The sequence below is a fragment of the Parasteatoda tepidariorum genome, chromosome 2 (assembly GCF_982258835.1).
Source record: "Parasteatoda tepidariorum strain Cologne lab strain chromosome 2, Ptep-v5.0, whole genome shotgun sequence".
NCBI lineage: Eukaryota > Metazoa > Arthropoda > Arachnida > Araneae > Theridiidae > Parasteatoda > Parasteatoda tepidariorum.
In genome coordinates this window covers 63,952,196-63,973,865 of record NC_141756.1, presented here as the reverse complement: position 1 = coordinate 63,973,865, position 21,670 = coordinate 63,952,196, and the positions used below count along the sequence as shown (strand labels likewise).

Below are 21,670 nucleotides of genomic sequence, written 5' to 3'. Positions count from 1 at the left end.
TTTTGGCGAGAATTCCAAACTTGCATACAATTTTGTTTCTTTGGTTCACTATGATAGAAAGCTCTTTCAATTAGTTATATATTTATTTATTTTCGATAATACGCCAAATAAGGTGTGTATATACAATCGATTTTTCTTTTGCTTCGCCTTTCATTGCTCTCTTCCCTTAAATCAATGGAATGAATTTTACCGGTTTGATTTGCTCTCACTTACTTTCCGCACGCCAACTCGTATTGGGAGACCTTTGATTGGTTCTCATATAAAATGGGAACTTTCTTTGACACAAATTTACATATTTAGCCTACAACTTTTGTTATGCAATTAAATCATCAATGGACATTTTAAAATGTGATCTGATGTGACCGCAGATTTGATTAATCGAATAAAATGTAAGCATCAGCAGGATGTTATTTGTTAAAATGGGATACCTGCAAGTGCCTTTATTAAATACCAGTAAGCGAAGCCTGGGAAGTATCAATTCTCTTAAGCAGCACATTCTATATTCTTTCATAACGATTCTTGCACAAAGATTTCAGTTCTATATATTTCTCTATACTCTATAATTCTGTATATTTCTATATATTGTATATATTACTATATATTTTTGCTATTTAACACAAAGACAGGCACGAAGCCATGTAAAACGTAAACAAACGTCGAAGTTACAAGACAAAGCAACAATATATAATGATTACAATAAAATATGTAAACAAATAATAAATCTAAGTTAAATAAAATACGTTGACGATAAAGAATTATATCTTAACAAATTTGCTATACGATGCTGCGTTGTATTTAATTAACTTCGCGTCAATTAACATTCTAACTCGTGTGGAGAAATTTAGCTGGATTTTAGCACGCCATCTTGTTTGTAAACGATCATCTGGCGCTGAGGTCATAGGTCAAGTGCCTGTGTGTCAGTGATCGTCTATTTTCAGATATACAAGCATCCAATTAGCTCTACAATTTTTTAATTAATAAATAAAAAAAATATATTTTTGTTTTTCCTTCTTGTATTGTTTAGAACTAATAGCTAGGTATGTTTTCAAGTTGTTTTTAAAATTAGTTTAATAAATTTGTTAGCATAACGTAAGCTTTGTACTGAACAATGTCATCCTAATATTACCAGTCATTTCTTTTTATGATACATTTATTTATAAAATGAGTGGACCGCAATTCGTTTAATTTCTTTTTATAAATAAATAAATTAGAGTAATTTTATTCATTAAAATAGAACTTAAATTAGAATATAATGTACATTACCCAAATCGCTATAGTTTTATTTCCTCTTTCAATTTCTTTCAACTGTGGAATTTCTGTCATCAAAAACATAGTGTGTAATGGTCAGTGATTGATTCCAAAATAGTTAATAGTAATTGCCAACGGAGATCACAGAAATACAGCTCAATTATTTATGTGCCGCAGGAGATTCATCTATTACGATTAATATATATATTTGATAATATTTATTATATGTTTTATTTTATTTTTAACCTAGATATTTGCTGGTTTGACCATTCTTTGTTCATCAACACCAACACTTCTTACGTTTATTTATATAATAAACTTGATGGTTTAACGAGGCTACAAAATATAACTTTAGCATCAAGTATAGCAATTGAATGGTTTGCACCTAAACTATATTGGTCAAGTCCAACTCAACAAATGGTATGTCAATTTTAGCTTGTACATACTTTCAAAATTGTTTATCCAAATATTGCATGAAATTGCAAGGGAAAAAAAGTTGATAGGCTTCGTGGCTTACAATTGTTTAACAAGTGAAATAGTTTGAACGAATTTTATAATTTAATCAGCATTTATAAATATTGAAAAGATAATTCAGTTGTACAATGATAAATTCTACGCTATATCATAATATCGTTAAAATTAGTTGCAATCATAATACGGGGCCAAGTTTAATTATTATTCATCATTTTGATTTTTCATAAACTTGGGCACACAAACACATCAGCTAGTTCATTAGGGAACCACATGATCGGTAATTTGAACCATAATACTCAAGCTTAAAAAGTACAATAGAATTAAGGTAGCTTTAAATTTGAATTATATTATGTTTCAACGTGACTTGGTCCCGCGACTGGTGACTAATCGTTAAGACACGATTTCCAGCAGATCACCGAAGTCAAGCTCCACTGGCTGCAGTCAGTGTGAGGTTGGGTGACCACATGGATCATTCTGCGTAGGGATCGAGGGTGTGCGGTACTGGTCCTCGTTGAATTGTTCTACCGTAAAATGCTCGACTTCGCGTGCAGGTCGTTGGGATACCGAATTGGGGGTGCCATCCCCTCTGCAGAGGATTTAAATTATGATGGCATGTCTTCGGATCATCCTCAGGGATGTTTCCCAGACCGTCGCAAATAGCCCATTGTGCAGCTCTAGTGCGACGTAAATGAACTACAACTACAGCAGCTTTAACGTGACTTGAAATTTCATACTGCATATAGTTCAATAGAAACATGAGTCAATTTAACACCTTATTTAGGTTTCAGTAAAATTCATGGTATAATTGTTCAAAATACCAATAATGGTTCATAGTTGCAATCCCCAAAAAATTTACTTTGACATAAAAAAATTTTTAGACGGGAAATTTTTTTTTATTTAATTGTTAAAAGTATGTGCACGCAAAACTGTTTTATGTATGTTATTTGTAATGGACTTTAATGCTGGCAAAGTTGAACAAAATATTTTTCGCCCACTCTTGCGTTAGATGAACTTAACTTATTTTGAATTTTTCATACCAATGTTTTTAACCAAGAAACTTATATTTTCCTTATGAATTCAATTCCAATTCTTATTAATTAGCCAATAAATTTATTTAAATCCTTTTTTTTCGCCTATTTTCAGATCTTCCGCTCAAACATCGATGGTAGCCAAGCGGAGCCTGTTCCTATCCTAACAATGGCAAAAGCAATAGCTATTGATTCGACAAACGGCTATCTCTATTGGGCTACATCGCATACAGTTGAGCGTTCTCGTTTAAATGGAATGGATCATTTTGTTTATTTAAAAAATGCACTCTTCTCTGGAAAACATGGTAAAAATTTAAACATCTTCTGATCTGACATTTTTATTTTAAATGTATAATAAAATTCGACAAATGTTGTAACAATCGATTGCAAAGAGCTCCATTAAAATTTTAGCTTACTTTTACTTTGTCCAAAAACATACAATATATATATTTAACCAACATGTTTATTCGGTTTTTGTTAAACTATTACATTTTCAACAGTAGTTATTACTTCTTTGATATATTTAGGATTTCTGTTGTCGAATGTTGTCTAAGAGAGAATGGTAGTTTTTCATTGTAGTATCAATAAATGGTAGTCTCAAATTTAGAATGGTAGTTTTGATTTTAAATTACAACTTAATTTATTTTTCTGAAATTAATTACTTTTAATATAAATTATTTTAAACGATGCATGTCTTTTTATTTAAATATCCAAGTTAGTTATTAAATTACATTCGTCAATTGAATCAACAACTTTTATATTTATTGGCTAAATTTTAGTTATCTACATTAATCTAATTGAGAATTAGACATTCTAATTCAAGAGAATTGCCATTGAAAAAAATTAAACTATTTGGCATTTTTTTCGAGGAATTTAAATTTTCTTAAACTTAAAGACAAGTTACTATTTCGTAATTACACTGCCGACTATGACTATAGCGTTAGCTATTGCTTCGACAAATGGCTTTTTCTATAGCGTTACATCACACACAGTTAAGTTTTTTCATACAAATAGAGTATATAATTTAATTAGGTCAGATTTAACACCATTTCACTGCTTCATTGAACTTATGGCTTAAGGTTCGATGTAACAGTTCAAGATTAAATCACTTTTTTTTCAATTTCTTATATATTTCGTTTATTCTTTCAGTGATGGGAATAAGCCTAGATTTTGACAAGAAAAATGTTTATTGGATGGTCAGAAGTTATGAGGGATCCATAATGTACCGAGCTTGCATGGTGGACACCACTAATCAATGCAATCCAACTGAACCAGAAATACTTGGATCACTATCTCTGGATGGTTTGTAAGTATACGATCGCAAGCACTTACAATTTTTTTCATAAATGTATAAATTTTGTTCCTTATTTCCTCAAGTTATGATTGAAAAATACCCGAAACATTATCGTCTGTAGTTTGAAGTTACGGTGTATTTTACACGCTCCTAAAGATACTGCTGAGTATATTTAATAAAAATCGTAATTCAATTGAGAAAACTTCATAATGCTAAAATAAAACCTTATTTAATATTTCTTCTGCGCCATTACCCTCTTGAACTGTCGATCGGATTATTATGTCATCAGATTGTCAGCTGAGCAATAAAAAAATAAAAAATTTTTGTGTAAATCTTCATTAATTGTATCCATTAATATGTTAAATAGTAATATTAAATGGTTAATTATGCATAAGTTAAGAAAATAAAAAAATATTTTCTATGTTAAAATCACTAATTTTATAAGCACAAATTAAAAAATTGGAAAAAGCATTGGTTGAACACACAATAAAAAAATTCCACATGAAATAAAGATAAAGCGTACGGTACTGGAACATGCTACAGAGAAAATAATCTGATTTACAGTAATTTTTATAGAAGTAGTTATCGTAAAATCACTGAATCACTCTAATTAAATAAATATTACTGTAAAAATTAAGGAATAATGTATTACAATGTAAAAGGATTTTTACGGATGATACACTCAAGTGTCGGTACTTAATACCGTAATTTGATCCTAAGTTTTTTACGAAGTAGTTTAGAAGAAATAATTTAAAAAAAAAGGTATTAAATAAATACAAATAGTATAGAGCAGTAGCAGGACTCTACGAGTTCTGAGGGCCAGGTCGCTACAACGTCTAAAATAACATAGCCTATCATTTTAGTAAAATTTTTTATTTCAATGGGCAACAATTGATGTAATTAAAAATACAACAATAATTTTTATATGATCTGTTTAAACTATGTGATAAAGCGTTAACTTCTGCTTTACAGGCATGGACCAGTTTCATATTTTGCCAACAGACTTTTTTATTTCCACGAAAGTCACAAATCCTTTGTGAGTGATGTCAACGGGAAGAATTTTGCCCAGATGGAAGGCGTTGGCTTAGAAGGGTTGTCTTCAATAGAAATCATCGATAATTCTTTGCATGCCTACCCAGGTAGGTTCGATGCTGTTTGCTTTTTATAAAATGCGTATGAATTTCATGGAAGGTGTTCAGTAATGACCGCCCTTCCTTGCATATTTTTAAAAACGTTGTCATATATGAATTCAAAATGTTCGTGCACTAAGTGTCGCGAGTTAATATTTTAGAAAGAACGAAACAAAAACGCTTTTCGAATCCATCCAATCAACAGTAAAGAAAGCGGGAAGGAAATATTAAAACCAGTTTGATTGCCAGATAAAATTTATGACATACATTCTAGAAGAAATCACTTCTTAGCTTCTCTTTTGTTTCCTCTCACAATCAAACAGGTTTTTGTATTCTTTGTCTTGCCTCCCTCATTAATGTTCCGTCAGATTTCGATAACGTTTTTGTTTTTACCTTGCCTGTATATTATTTTGAAAAATCCTAATGTGCATTCTTTTTTTAGTTCTTTTTTAACTTTTGTTTTACTTCTTTTTTAAAATTGCGCGTTAAATGTAGTGGTAAGGGACACCCTGTAGCCTTATTACCACTAAAAAGCTACTCAGATTAGGTTTTTTGCATAATCTTTTTAGTTATTTGTATCAATTTTGTTCTAATTATTAAATTCGATTTGCAGAAAATTATGACAGAACATCGATCAAGGTAGTACCCACTTCCGTTAATGGAGATTACATTCATGTCAACGGAACGCATGATTGTTTCAACATCACGTGGCAGCCAGATGCTATTGTGAACTACGGCACAGTCTTGTATGAAATAAAGGTAGATGACGGTGATGAAGTTTACACATTGGTAAGTAGAGAGTAAAATTAAAGAAATTTCTGTTCACGTGATTAAAAAGCATGCGTCCTTAATATGTCTAAAAACTAATTTCATTTTTCAGATTACCAATGATACAATATTTACTTATCCAACAATGAAACGATTACCACCTTATAGTCTGCTTACGGTGACAGTTCAAGCTTTTACATATTGGGCTTCATCAAAGTTGACAGTCGCCACATTATATTCGCCTATGTCAAGTAAATGGAATTTTATTTTATATCTTTTTTTAAACTTATTATGTACTATTTAACCAGAAACATATTTTATAAACAAAAAACGATAGTTCTGAATCACTGTTATTGCTATAACTATTATATGTTTTTTTCAATTGCAAGCTTAACTTTCAATAAGGGATAGGTGGACATTAAAAACACATTTTCTAATCTTTAAAAATATTGGTAATTGCATAATTTGTTTTTTTTCATTCTATACTGGTTTTCTAAATTGTTGATATGTTACTCTATTTTAACTCCATTGTAATATCATTCCACCACTGTTTATCTCTCTTTTTTTCTTCTTGGAAGGTTTTTGAATATCGAAAACTTTAACATGTTTTGAAATCTTAAATTTAAAAAATAACGTGTTTAATATCAATTCTAAGTTTATATTGTTGTATTATTTAAGAACTTGGTTTCTTTTCTAATAGCAATTTTAGCAGTATTAAGAATTGCGTGAAGGTTACGTAGGGTTTCTTGCAACTCATATATAAAAGCAATATTTCCAGAATTGTTTGCTTATAATCGAGAAAAATGTGGAAATTATAATTCAATTTCTTTCTCGTTTTGACAGAGTCAAAAGTCGAGTCGTTCAAACGGAGAAAAACTAATTGCATAAAATTTAACAATACGTACTTCTTAATTTGAAGATCAACGTGAATGGTAAAAAAAAAAAACACTATACAGAGAGAAACATTGCATAAATTGCATGAGGTAATATAGTGTAAGTTGCATAAATAATCACTACATTAGCTGAATTAATTAACATCGGATTAGTTGCATAACATAACATTGCATAGATTGCATTAGGCGAATTTTTATATGCTTTATACGATAATTTTTTTACGTTGTACAGTGTGCAGAAAAATAAACGGACCACTCTAAATAGCTTCTGTTACAATGATCGGATCTTCGCATTCTAAGACTCAATCTTAATGGTTTCAGGGAGGTGACCTCAAACATGCAAATTAATTAGTGCAAACGATATTGTAAGTTGCGAAATCGCGCTCAAAAAAGCACTTACTCTGAATAATCATACCTTTTTTTTCTCTCCATGGAATCGAATTTCTGACCCCCAAAATATAGGGAGCATCCGTAATCTGGGAAATGTGGTCCTAATAGTTTAGTCAAGAGAGCTATCCAAAGTTAGGACTTAATGTCGATGTTATTTTTTGCGTCTCTTGCTATATCTCGGGAATTTTTAAGTGACTCGAGTTTTTTTACATAGTTACATCAAGTTCGTTTATCCAAAGACAATTCCACTTAGAAAATAACTTTCAGTAAATATTTATTATTTTTTATTACTTTATTTGACAATAATCGAAAAAATTTTAAATTGTAAGCATCCAATTTTTTTACATTATTTTTAAGAATATAACTTTGTATGGCAATGTACATAAAATTTTTTAAAAGTTATTTTTTACTCGTCTTACAATTTATTTTGTGAGAAAATTTTTTTCTATTCACTTAAGAAATTCTCGAGTTATGGTGAAATATGTTAAAAATAAAATTAACGTTAAACTTTCCAAACTTTGGACCGCACTCCTGACCTAGCAATTGGAACCAATTTCCCAGATTGCGGCTATTTGGAAGATCAGAAATTCAAATCCGTTGAAAAAGCGGCATGTTTATTTCAGAGAAAGTATATCTTCGAGTCGGATTTCGTAACTGAAAATAGCGTTTGCACTAATTAATTAGCGTATTTGAGTTCTCCCTTTCGAGCCGTTACTAGAACATGAAGATCCGATCAAAGGTTATTTTGGGTACTGTATTGCGCACTGTATACGAGAAATTGCGTATGATAACATCGCATAAGGCATCTACTTATTAAGTTCGTGATTTTTTGCAGTTCCGTCCCAGCCGATTCACCCAAGAGTTTTTATCACTCACAAATCCTCTCCTCTGCACGGTGATCAAGAAATTGTTGCAGACTTCAGATGGTCACCCCCAAAAGACGAAAATGGAATCATTAGTTATTATCAAATAAATTGCTGGATGGTTGAAGATGGTGAAAAGATGACTGCATGCGATTCAAACCTCCTCGTAGATGGGAAATTTCTTCAATACCAAATAAAAGGCTTGCTTCCCAACACAACGTATTATTTTCAAGTATGTATAATGTAAATTTGTATTTGTAAGTTTAATGTAAATATCTCGGAATTTGTTAAAATAATTCTGATTCAAAAAGTATCCTGTTTTTCGAAATTTCAGAAATAGGTAGATGGCGTATTTTAACAACGTTTTATTATATATTAATTAAACTATAACGTGGTTTTTGTTATTCAGATACTACAATACAGTCTCTGAAGTATCTTTGCCTTTGATAAGAATATTTAAAAATTAGCATAATTCTCATTATTTTTTATACTCCAGAAGATTACTTCAATGATAAACCATAACGTCAGTAAGTTAAAACCTACAATTGCTGTACAAATCTGTCCAGTTGTGGTAGCCCAGATCGGACTCCGGTCCGGAAAGGCCGGGGTTCGATCCTCGACTTCAATAAGATCTATCGAGTACATGCTCATGAACTCTGTGGAATCGCAAGTCATGTGGTCAGTCGCTGAGCAGAAAGTTGCATTGATCGTTTTGATTACTTTTTATCTTTTTTAACTTTCCAAATTTTCGTGCAATTTTACAATTGGATTACATTTTTTAATTTTTAAAGTTTCATGTTATTTGATAATTCGAACATTTTTTATCCTAAATTTTCAAAGAGAATTTAAAAAGTACTTGTTTCAATATTTATGTATAGAAATAAAGAAGATGAACAGACCTATGAATGAAATTGTATTTTTACATATGAATATATTTTTATACTGTACTGTACTATATACTGTACATATGAATATATATTTATATAATATTAGAGGAAACTAAACCTTTTACTTAATAGGTTGAAGCAATTACTGAAGCTGGCATAGGACCGCCAAGTGTAATAGTGGAAGCTCAAGCTTCAGTTGAAAGGCCCGTACCACAGCTACTTCTTGCTAAGTCTGATAGTGTAAAAGTAGCTGACTTTGACATACACGAAGAAAAATTATTGTATGGAAAAGCCACTCAGCCCGCAGCAATTGCATACCTTGCTCAAGAGCGAAGAGTATTCTGGATGGAACACGATGCATTAAGATCGTCCATTGACGGAACTAATGCTTCTCTGGTAAGTGGATGAACTAACTTTCAGTGATGAAGTCTTTTTATCGATTGAGAGTCTAATCCTGATTATTGATTACAGATCAAACATTTATCCTCTGAAGGTACATGCATGGCCGTTGATTGGATCGGAAGACAACTGTTTTGGGCTGAAGTTGACAAAATGAAAAGAAATAGTCAAGTGTTTTCTGTTGACCTGAGTTATGATAGTTATCCCAAAATGCTTTTCAACAGTTCTGCAGTAATTAGTAGTTTAGAGGTTGAGCCGTTTTCAGGGTATGGGGATTTGTTTATTTTTTTAAATAAAATTATTGTTCAGAATTTCTCTAGGATTAGAATTTAGAGGTCTTTTTTATTTTGCAGCATCAAAGATTAAGATAACTTCACCTTTGTTTTTCAGAATAATGCGTTACAGTGCCTTCCTGATAACTTTTTTTGAAATGAAAGTAAAAACAAATAATTTTTTAGCAGTTTTTCATGCTTACTTAAACTGAAAATCAATAATTTATTTTCAAAAAATAGAAAAATGCTCGTTTTTTTAAAAAATATTGAAAAAATGTTAAACAACAATGTTAAACAAATGTTCACAAGTTTTAAAAACTTAAGTTTTTTTGCATATATGCTTTGTTTATTAATTAATTTCAACGATCACAGATGAAGATCTGTGCATTTATTTACTTTTAAATAAATTAGATCCTTTTTAAAGGCTCGTTTTGATAACAGCCAAAGAAAAATATGTATCCTGCAGACAAAATATATTGTAAGAAATTATTAATTTTTAGACGATGCACAGTTTTATTAAGTATATCATGCTGATTCTAAAAAAGTTTACTTTATATCCTCAAAGATTCAAAGAACTTATGAATATTTAAAAAATATCCTCTCTCTAAAAAAAATACTTCAAAGTTATGTTTTCCGGGGAAAAATCCCCTTCTTTTTTACAAAAATTGCTAATAACTATGTTAATAATACTAAAAAAAATACTTCAAAGTTATGTTTTCCGGGGAAATATCCCCACCTTTTTTTCAAAAATTGCTAATAACTATGTTAATAATACTAAAAAAAATACTTCAAAGTCATGTTTTCCGGGGAAAAATCAAATTGCTAATAACTATGTTAATAATGTAGATGTGGAAATGAAATTTTTGCGCGCGTGTTTGGAATTTTCTGAAGATTTAATGTAATCAGTACCTTTATTTTAAATATATTAGACAATTTCAAGGTAATCATTTTAATGACTAATGAAATTTTTTTATGCCATAAATATGCCTTCAATTAAAGACTATTTTTGTTCTATCTGTAGGTCTCTTATTTGGACTGTGGCTTCTGGAAATAACTGTAGCGTGATGATTTCCGACATGAATGGTTCAAACATTCGCCCATTTTTTGCCCGCAACTATGAATATCATGCCACAGCTAACAGAATAAAAGTCAAGAGAACAGCCGACCTTAAAAAACCATGCAATTGCAATCCAACATCGTCTGTTGGACAGGCTATAACGATAGACAGTGCTAACATTTCTCAACCAAATCTCATTTTCATAGACGATTTCTTGATATGGTCTTCTGATATGGAAGGATGCTATTGTGAGCCGATTTTGAATGCAACAGAAAAACAAAATTCCGGTAAGTGAAAATTTTACCGTTGAAGTTCGAAAAAAGTTAACCTTCACATTACCTAGATAATCTACAAGTTAACTAGGATAATCTGTTAAAGTGTGGAAACAAGAGTTTTCTGCAATTTACTTTGATATTATGCGCATTAACGGTCTCATTTCTGTTGTTTGATTGCATTGATTTGATTCTTTAGATATCAAAAAATAAATAATGGCACTATATAAAGTTCCTTAATTGTAATAATATTTTAAACCGTTTGATTGATTGTATTTTATTTTCTAAAAGTAAATGATGATTTATTCTGTTAACAAATGTGATAATTGATTGATTGTAGTCGCTTGATGTTTCAGATAGCGAATTTAAATAAATGACCTAATGATAATTTATAGAACATTATGTTGTTTAACAGCAACAGTACAGAAACAGAACTGTTATTCTCACAATAAAAAAATCAGCTAAATTTACAGAAAAATCTGCTGGGTGGTGAGCCAGCATAAAACCGTGTGTTTTTCGGAAAAATAATTAAAATTTAAAAACCAACACCTGTTTTCTTAGCATATAAGTATTGTTGTTTTAACAAACAGTTGTATTATTGGTCACAATAAAAAAACTCTGTTATTTCAACAAAAAATTCTATAAAATAATTGTGTCAGTATCCTAGTCGGTGCGAACCGAGAACAGTATTCGTACAACCAGTCGAAGCAAGGATTCGAATCTGGGTCACCTCATAGAGAGGCGAGTACTCTGTCCTCTGAGCTACTGCAGCTCTAGTGTTTTAGTATTTAAAAAAAAAAAAAAAAAAAAAAAAAAAAAAAAAAAACAGCTTTAAACTATCAAATATTCGGAGAAAGTTTGTAAAAAGTACCGGAATTTTCTACAGTGTGCGATTAACGGATAAAAACAGGACAAAAAAATTTGTATTATCTTTTTGAAAAATTTTCTGTGAAATTTTTTTTTCTTCTGTAAAATTCGCAGTTATTTTTTCCAGTGCTGTTTAAATAGAATTTTTTGTTATTGTTAATCTTTAGTTTCAAAAAATTTATTTCATTCAGTTTTAAAAAAGAACCGTATTTCCTAAAAATGAAAAGCAGTATCGGTTGCAAAAAGGATATATTTATGCTCATGTTATGACTAATAAATTACCATGGCTTTCATCGATTTGGAAATGAACCAAAATCTCAACTTCTCTTGCTTTTTATGAAGCTCTATCCATGCAAAGAATAAACCAGTTTTAAGGCCTCTTTGATTTGTTTCTGATTTCTTTTTATCAGCATTTTATTTTTATTGGGAAAAATTTTGACTGCTGTGTAGTAAACACCCAATACTGTTTAAAACAATTTATTTTACGAACTCAAATTTAGCTGTTTTCTTTGCATTGATCTTAAATACATGCTTTACAGGACCTGATTATTTTTCGATTGCAAATATATAAATGCATTAAAATCATACACCAACAGTAATCATATTAGAGTCGTTAATTCCATCTTTGGATTTTTATAGTTTTAATTATTATTTTAAAATAATAAATAACAGTTATTGTTAAAAATTAACTAAATAAATAATTAATATTACTATTAATGTAATTACAAACATTGAATTTCAACACGGTATTCCTCAATAATTATTCATCAGTTTTTGAGAGAGTTCTTACTTTTCTTTCATTCAAATTCTTTGACCATTGTTCTTTAACAATTCTATTTATTGGAATCCCCCAGTATGTATTCTTTTCTAATTTTTCACCAGAAAATTAAGCACAAAAATTAAAGATGGCGATTTTAGAAGGCGATATAATAATTTCCACGCAATATTCAAAATATGCTAGACCATTTAGGATATAAAAAATTTTTTTCGCTTTATTTATCTAAGAGATGAATTGATTTATTCAAACAAGCAAAATAATCTATTATTTAAACATGAATTTTGTTTAAATATTTTATTCTTACTGCTATTTTAAATGCTTTTTCTTTTTTTAAAATCCAGGTCTTCCACCGACTTCTATAACAGTAGATAACTCGCACATATATTGGCTAAATAAAACTATAGGCAAGGTATATAGAATCAAGAAATCGGAGCAACATCTCGACACTGAAAGGCATCAATATGATGAACTCAGTCAGAAGAATATCAAAACAGAAGAGATAAGAGGAGTCAGAACTATTAGAGCGATTGGTAATCATTTGCAGCCTTATCCTGATGCATCCTGTCTTATCTCTCTGACTTACAAGGAAGCTGCCAGGCTCCTGAATCGAACCTCTCATAGTTTGACCCTGTACCTGCCACCAGTTCATCGCCCTAAGATATGTAGCAAAATATCCTCGCCTTCAGTTATGTACACGTTGTTTTATGGTCCTTCAAGCAATTCAAGTACAAGAGCTTGTTTCTTCACCAAAAATAAGAACCTATGCAAGACTCTGGTAAGGAGCGTGTTTTCAGATTTTGTTTTATAAAGGAAAATTTAATAAATTCTTGATAAAACATTTTTATTAAACATAATTTTCATACTTTTTTCATTATTTTCTATTAATTTAGGTCTAAATAAGTAAAATATTACATATTTAACCATTTAAAAGCTTATGGTTATGAAATACAACATGAAACACCGGTGTCATTTTCTGCGTTAAAGGGAAAAATCTTCTAAATACGGCTCACTTCCACGCAATAATTTTTAAAAATTCGAAACTTATTTGCATTTATTTAGATCAAAGAAAAACAGTTATAACATTAAAATTTCTTTAATTTACAAAATCATGAGAGCATGGCATTAAAAACCAATTATACGGATAAATTCACTTTTCAGTTAAATAGATAGTTTTGAAAATCAGAATTTCTGGTAAATCATTACTACATGAACAGATTTTAATGCCTCTTACCAAAACCAAACAATATGGTAATATTATTACAGTGCAGTACGGTAATTTTATCAGAACTCCTGTAAATATTTCTCCGTGTAAAATATTGAAAATGAAATTTGTTTCTACTATCTGCGTTCGAAATTGTGTTGTTTAATATAACTAAAATACTTATATTCGTCACAATCTACTTTTTCTTTTAATACCTTCATTATTAATATCTCAATTCACTCAACTTTTGATTCTTTTGGGATTTGCAAAAATTAACACAAATATGATATTTATACTGATTTTTTGTTCCATACGGCCATCATCATGCATCTAATTTTTTTAAAAATTTTACCTGTTGTATTTTCTATAATTTCCAAGATTATTTTCTGTATACTAGTTTGTTTATTATTAATTTTCATTTTTTCAGAGCACCTATGAAAACATCATAACAATTAAAGATCTGTTGCCATTTAATAACTACTCCATAAGTGTGGCAGTGAGGAACTATTACAGTGAAAGATTATCTGATCTAAGTCCGATTGTTACATATCGAACTGATGAAGGAGGTAAAATAGCATTTGCCATGAGCTTATAAATCAAATATACCATAGTTTGTCTACGCTAGGAACTCCTCCACCACAAAATCTGAGGTCGTCTGCTGCTATGGAAACAAGAATATCGCATTTTTGGGAGGGTCTCTTCACTCTAGGGCTAACACAATAGACAGAAGAAAAATATTCCCTTTCTCTCGCCGACCCGAACCAAAACCTGTCCTAAACAGTGACCTCACACCCCTACTTGAAATAATTATTCCTCGTTACTATAGTCACCACCACGGGTCCAGACGAATGGCTAGGGGAGTTCTCTCTTTAGACAAACTATACATTAGTTTAGGTCTTGTAAACAGAACTATAATTTAATGTTTAAAAAAAAAATTCAGAATTTTTTAAGCACCTGCTTAAATTTATATTTTGTACAAAGAAAATAAATTAAACACTATTTTTTCAGGTCATAACTTTTCATTTGAATTCAGGGGCTCTAGATTGAATATAAATCTTATTCATTACGTATGTTCTATGTAAGCCGTAATGATTGTCTGAAAAAATCTTTAGTACAGTCAATTTCGTTTTACTTTCTGTGCTTCTTTCTTTTACCTGGTAGACATTAATTGATCCATGCGTATATTAACCGCAAAACTGGTGTACGAAGAGCTTTAGATAATATAGTTTCAATTGTTTTCTCAAATATGACATTTTTACTTGTTTTTTTTTGATGTTCCATGACTTTTGTTTACGTATATGTATTACACAAATTTCAAAAATTTCATTTAAATAGCAGCATAATACTCAAAACAAACATCTCATTGTATACATAGAAGGGGGGGGTACTTTTCACCAGCTTAACAATCAACAGTTTAGAAATTTGCCTTTTTATTTTCATCATTTCCCCCTTAATGTTTTCTTCATGTTTTGCGCCATTTTTGATTTGCCCTCAGCACCAAACGGGTGGACGTTATATAGTGTACCCGCCGGTAACGTCGATCACCAGGGTACCTGTCTGATATAAAAGAATTAATTAGCGACACACAAGACTATGGAGTTTACACACGCATTCACATTAATTTTTGATCCCCTCTTATTTTAATTGAAAATAAGACAAAAAATATTGCCTTTAAAGCAAACAATTATTTAGACAATAATATTTCTGTTTGTGAATAACAAGTTTCGATCTTCCTTAAGGCGTGCATGCTCCTTCGGGGAGTCCTCTTTTGATCCGAAAATTCCTCTTTTATCCCAAATTCGATTTCTACGAATGGTACTTTGTGACGACTAAGACTTTGACATGTGTTCTGTTTCTACTGTTTCTTTAAATTTATGTTTAATGTTTTCATTTCTTTCTGTTAAGTAGTATGTAATAAGCTATAAGACACACTAATATTCTGAAATTATGTTAATCAACTCATAATATGACCTAATATTAAGCTACCTACCCTTTGATAATTGGCTGGTACCTGCATCAGATTCGACACACAGACGTGACGTCGCTCACGGGCATCCAATTAAATCAAATTTAAATCACATGGTCAGACATGATAACTACACTTCTTCTCGAGTTGCAAGTATCTAGTTATATTAATATTTTAAAAATACTTAACTCGCAAAATACCTATAATTTTTAACTCACAAAATACCTAGCTAACTTTAATGTTTATAAATTTCCCGCAATGAAGCATATAATTTTTAAATTAAAGTATGATTCGAATTCTGATTTGTAACAATCACTAATTTTACAACAAGTGCATTTAAAAAAAGTTTTTTTTCTGGCTTTTTTTTCAGTTCCATCTGCTCCTGTGAATGTAACAGCTAAAGCTATGACTCCATTCAAGATAGAGGTGACCTGGGAACCACCATTGTTTCCCAATGGGTATCCCATTTCATACGGCGTGCAATGGAAAGTGTTTAACTCAACTAAGGATTCTTTACTGAGCATCCAACCACTCTGTGGCCTCGAATCGAATTCTGATTTGCGTGCAACTATAGAAACCTCAGAAGCTGGAAAGGATCATTACATATCGGTATGCATTTCAGTTTTTAAATACACCTATTTATGATTATGAGTGTTCCTCTTTAAGAATCTTTGTCAAGAAACATAAGTATGCAAGGGGTCCTAAATTAATATTTAAGCATGAAAAAAGAGACATTCTCAAAACGAAACGAATCACTACTGCGGAACTTGGGCTGAAATCCTCTAAATCTGTTTGATTGCCAGATTAAGGAAAAGGAGTTGTTACAAACATTTCGAAGTTTCATTGATCAATTAAACTAGTTTTAACTTTTTCACACCGCCTTACTCACTTGTGATTCGATAGATTTCATCAAATAAATTAAAGAGATTGTGCACTTTCACGTAGCTCATTTGTAAGTTCTGCGCAGCGCAGTTACAGAGCATGCGCACTACCTACATACGAGAGTGTGCGGTAAGATTGAATCTTTCTATTAGTTTGCACCCTCAAGGTACATACTTTGTTTGACAAGGAAACCAAAAGGGAAAGAGGAGTGATAACGGGACGTGTTTTTTTCTTTTTCGTGTCACTTGAATATTAACGAATATTTTGTTCTTTAGGTGAGGGCTTACTCTTCCAATTGCAAAATGTTTAATGACAGTGAAGAAGTAGTAGCCACAACTTTTCAAATGCCAAACAATTTGACTCTTCTCAATGCAACTTCAACAACTCTGAACATTCTATGGATTTCACCTGATGATGACAGTATTAGTTATCACACTTTAGAACTCACACAGGTTTGGTTTTATTTGAATATTTATTTCTTTTCTGTTTGATTAAAGACGGATAACAACTTGGAACTTTTTTACTTAAAGTTATTCGTAGAAAACAATTTTAAATAAAAATATAGGTTTGTTCAAATTAGCTGTTTTTCAATAATTTTCTTGTTAATATCTTGTCAATCTGTATTATTTGTCTTTTTTGTTTAACCTAATTTCCAAAGATTCTTGGAATTGGGTCATCCGGGTAATTCGTGTTGATTCTATAATACTGGATAACGTATGTATTGGCACGAAATTTCCGTAAGAACCAATGGATCTATATCAGTATTCAGTAATTTCAATCTTGGTAATGATTTTATTTTAACGTTTCACTTTTAAAAACTCTTAAGTACTAAAGCTTTTAAAGTGAATGCTATATAATGATTTCAAAGACGAAGAAGCCTAATTTGTCTATTTTAAAATATTAATTAACAAGGAGCCTTTTTATTTGTTGAATATCGGCCATTTAATGAAAATCAGGTTTTAATTACAAAAGTAACTTGAATTTGTTTACTTAAAATAACCTTTTATTTTTATTTTCATTTGTGCTAAGAGATAAACCTAACGTTTTCCTTATTTCCATGACAACTATAACTCATATAAAAATTAATAATTACAAATTTGTAACGTAAGAAATTTAAAAAATCTAATTTTAGTTATTTTGTTTAGAAAGGAATATGGATTGCCCATTCCAATGCTGCGTCAACTGAACCTTCAGCATTCAACATATTTGCAATTGAGAACTTATCACCAAAAACTAAATATGTTTTCCGATTAATGTTAATATATAAAGATAGTGAAGAACCATTTGTATGGCCTCAGAATTTTGTCTCCGAGTTTTCTACAATCGGCGATGTACCAAGTGTGCCAGGTATACCTCTAGTGAAACCCATAGGGAAGGAAGTGTACCAAGTAACCTGGGACGAAGCCCTCAACAATGGCTATTTAGATATTACATATGAGTTAGAAATGAAGTAAGTGATTGAGTATATGTATATTTTCAACATTTTAAGCATTCATATTTTCTTAAGAAGTTACTTAGAATAAATCAGTTTTCCAGCAATTATATACCTGCCAGTGGCGTCATTGTAGGTAAATCGCGGTTTTTGTCGATTCAGAAGTCAATCAGGTTCGGCACTCACGAGTGACGTTGCTTATTGGTATCCATCTGAATCTGATTTAAATCACATGGCTAGCCATAATCATTTAACTTTGCAAGTACTCAATATTTATTGCTATGAATAAATAATGGTTACTTGCAACGAGGATATATATATATATATATATATATATATATATATATATATATATATATATATATATATATATATATATATATATATATATATATATATATATATATATATATATATATATATATATATATATATATATATATATATATATATATATATATATATATATATATATATATATATATATATATATATATATATATATATATATATATATATATATATGTATATAAACAGAAATCGGTCGAAGATGAAATTTTGGAGTCACTTTCTAATTTTCAATTCAATTCTTTGCTGTTGAATAAAATTAAAAGTGTTCGAAAGCACTTTATGAGAAGAAATTTCGTCTGTAATTTTAAAGCATTAGTTTGTGTTTTGAGACATGATAACGGAAATTTGATCTATTGTTTAACTATTACTGTAGAATAATTAAAAAGGAACATGTTATTATTTCTTGATGGTTGCTACAGGTTGTAAGTTCCTTTATAAACTTTATTTTATTTTATGAGAAAAGAAAAACAATTCTTTAAAGAGGTAAACTGAATATAACTTTTTGCTCAAGCAATTATAAAAATGGTGGACTTCTGGAATTCTTTTCTAGTTTTCCATTTTATCTTATGTTGTTGAATGAAAAGAAACGTGCCGTGACACTTTGAGTGGAATTTTTGTTTTATTTTATAGCATTGATTAAATTGTGTGAAATTATAATGGAAATTTGATGAATTGTTTAACTATTGCTGTAGAAAAATTGATTAAACAAACTATTTTTTTTTCACAAAATTTGTGACAGAAAAATAATATGTATATCAAAGAAGTGCTTTTGTAATGTTTATTTTTCTGAGAAAAAAAATCAAGAAGAGATTTTGAGTAAATGATTCCATAGATGTCCGAGTTTTAGAATCGCATGTATTCATTGTTAAATTATAATTTTTAGTAGATTTTGATAGCCCGTTTTAAAGGTAGATTAAAACCTGACGAGGAAAGAGAGATTAAAAACATTAAAATAGGACCACAGTATTAAAATACTTAGCAAAAAAATAATTAATAAATGAAGACCATAAGGCATAATTCCTTTTATTTTCAATATAGGTCAGATAATGAAGATGCTGGGTGGATTTTTGTGACCAACAGTTCAATTAATCAATGGATTGTAAACAATTTTTCTGGGAATCAATATTACGAGTTCCGAGTCCGCGCTGTGAATGAATATGGTCCTGGAATGTTTAATTACTCAGAGAAATCATTCTTTCTACCGGATGCAGGAGGTAAGTAAAAATATTTACTTTCAAATTTAATTTAAATTTAAACAGAATTTAAAATGTTAGAAAAGGTTGATACTTCATTTTCATTAGTTTGTTTGGTAGAGCAAGCACGTGTTTAAGTAAAAATAATTTTATTATAATCGCATAAACAATAAATCGCGATACTATCTTTGTGTTTTTAGGTCAAACTTGTAAAGCATCAGAATTCGTAGACATTATGTAAAATAAAAACTGAGCACCCTAGTAGCTTTTGATCTAATGATCAGACTTTTATGCGTACTAAGATGCAATATCAATAATTTGAAGGTTTAAAATTAAATATGCTGATTACTATTGATAATGTTTTAGATTACGAAAACAGGCGCAATTCTTATTCTAAATAAATATGTTTTTTTGAGGTCAGGATTGAAATCAGATGAATACAGCGGTTGATGCACAGATTTATGCGCAGAAACGCTGTATTTCGGCATTTTCATAGAAAAATTATCAACAATAGTGGTAAGAGTGAGCATGCAAATAAAAAACATCCTAAACCAATAAATGTTTGCTAAATAATTGAATATCGTGAAGAATTCAAAAGTTATTAATTTTTTTCCATATAGCTTAATAATTATCATCTGTTATTAACATAAATTTTTAATATATACTTAGTTAACTATGTCAGAACTTAAACTTGGCGCAGCATGCATCTATTTTCAATCAAGATATATATTCAATCTAATCCTCTTAAAAAGTGTAGTTCTCGTAAAATAATATGCTGTATAATAAAACAAGATATCTAAAAAAGTCGATATCTATCCTTTTAACTGCAAATATTGTTATAGGAATGGTGTCTAGGTATAATAAAGGGATTGCGTGTTACCAAGTGAGACCGCTTACAGTGTCACTCGGTGAAAACTTAGTATTTCTATATCGGAAAATGTGTTACAAATCCTCAATTTCGTACTCCTCACAAACATTAGTGCTGAGAAAAGAATGCTTATTTGTTTGCCTGTGATTTAACGTAAACAAAATAGTTTTATGAGAAAAAACAAGTTATCCCATTAAACCTTTGTTTTAGATGATTATACTTCTTTTACGCTTATTCGCAATGTAAGATATCCAGAGCGTGCCAGAAGCAATCTTTTCCCAGCATTAATGTACATAATAATTCATACTAAATCGATGGTATATTATTAAATTGCAATTATTTTTTTTTTTAAATATCTCACACCGATTTAGATACAGAAACGCTAAGTATTTGCTTTTTTTTTACCCGGGGTCATTGAATACAATCTCATCTTGTAGACCATTGTTATTAATCATACCCATCTGGTATCACTTTCATAACTACAGCTGCAATCGTTCGAAAGAGAACAGGAACAATTTAGGCGTTAGCGAGTACCCTGCAAAGCTTTGTCCTACATGCATATAAAGTTTTATATTTTCTCTGTGTATTATAGCTCTTGTTGACCAAGTTGAAAACTCCTTTGGAATTATCATCGCTGCCAGCATTGCTACAGTTATGCTATTCATCATATTAACTGCACTTTACATATGTAAGTATCATTTAAGTGATTATTTTTGTTTTGTATGGTACACATTTATCAAACTTGCATTCTTCCACATAGCTTATGCTCGCTTTTACTTTTTTACATGTTGGGCAATTGTTTCAAACAATTTGAGTTGAAAAATTAAATTAATATAATATGAAAATGAAGCACATTTCACATATGAATTATCTTGAATTATTTTTTCACAGTTCACATGAAGAAGGAGAAGTGCAAGAAGATACTTCAAGAAGTAACATCCTCAAATCAACTTGTTCCAGATTTAGAATTAGCGACATTACAAGACTTGCCCATACATCCAAATTTTATTCACCAAACGAATGCACTCTACAATTTAAAGTAAGTTCATTATTTCAACTTTTAAACTTTAAACTAGATTTCATATTCTTAATAAAATAAGGAAAACATCGTTCAAGGGACGAGATTCTCTTTATTGACAATTTCAGTGATATTTATA

General features: G+C 30.2%; 1 protein-coding gene across 1 annotated transcript in view; it reads left to right on the top strand.

The window, feature by feature from the left end:
* Positions 1-21,670, top strand: part of sev (receptor protein-tyrosine kinase sevenless) — a 95,933-nt gene that overhangs the window by 61,442 nt on the left and 12,821 nt on the right. Inside the window, exons 15-32 of the mRNA XM_043048239.3 lie at positions 1,499-1,668; positions 2,866-3,055; positions 3,900-4,056; positions 5,017-5,183; positions 5,788-5,963; positions 6,055-6,193; positions 8,061-8,320; positions 9,108-9,371; positions 9,447-9,640; positions 10,668-10,990; positions 12,962-13,395; positions 14,249-14,387; positions 16,158-16,396; positions 16,945-17,121; positions 17,815-18,119; positions 19,491-19,666; positions 21,106-21,201; positions 21,405-21,552. Of these exons, the coding sequence (XP_042904173.2) occupies positions 1,499-1,668; positions 2,866-3,055; positions 3,900-4,056; positions 5,017-5,183; positions 5,788-5,963; positions 6,055-6,193; positions 8,061-8,320; positions 9,108-9,371; positions 9,447-9,640; positions 10,668-10,990; positions 12,962-13,395; positions 14,249-14,387; positions 16,158-16,396; positions 16,945-17,121; positions 17,815-18,119; positions 19,491-19,666; positions 21,106-21,201; positions 21,405-21,552 (3,754 nt within the window). The remainder of the gene's footprint in view (positions 1-1,498; positions 1,669-2,865; positions 3,056-3,899; positions 4,057-5,016; positions 5,184-5,787; positions 5,964-6,054; positions 6,194-8,060; positions 8,321-9,107; positions 9,372-9,446; positions 9,641-10,667; positions 10,991-12,961; positions 13,396-14,248; positions 14,388-16,157; positions 16,397-16,944; positions 17,122-17,814; positions 18,120-19,490; positions 19,667-21,105; positions 21,202-21,404; positions 21,553-21,670) is intronic.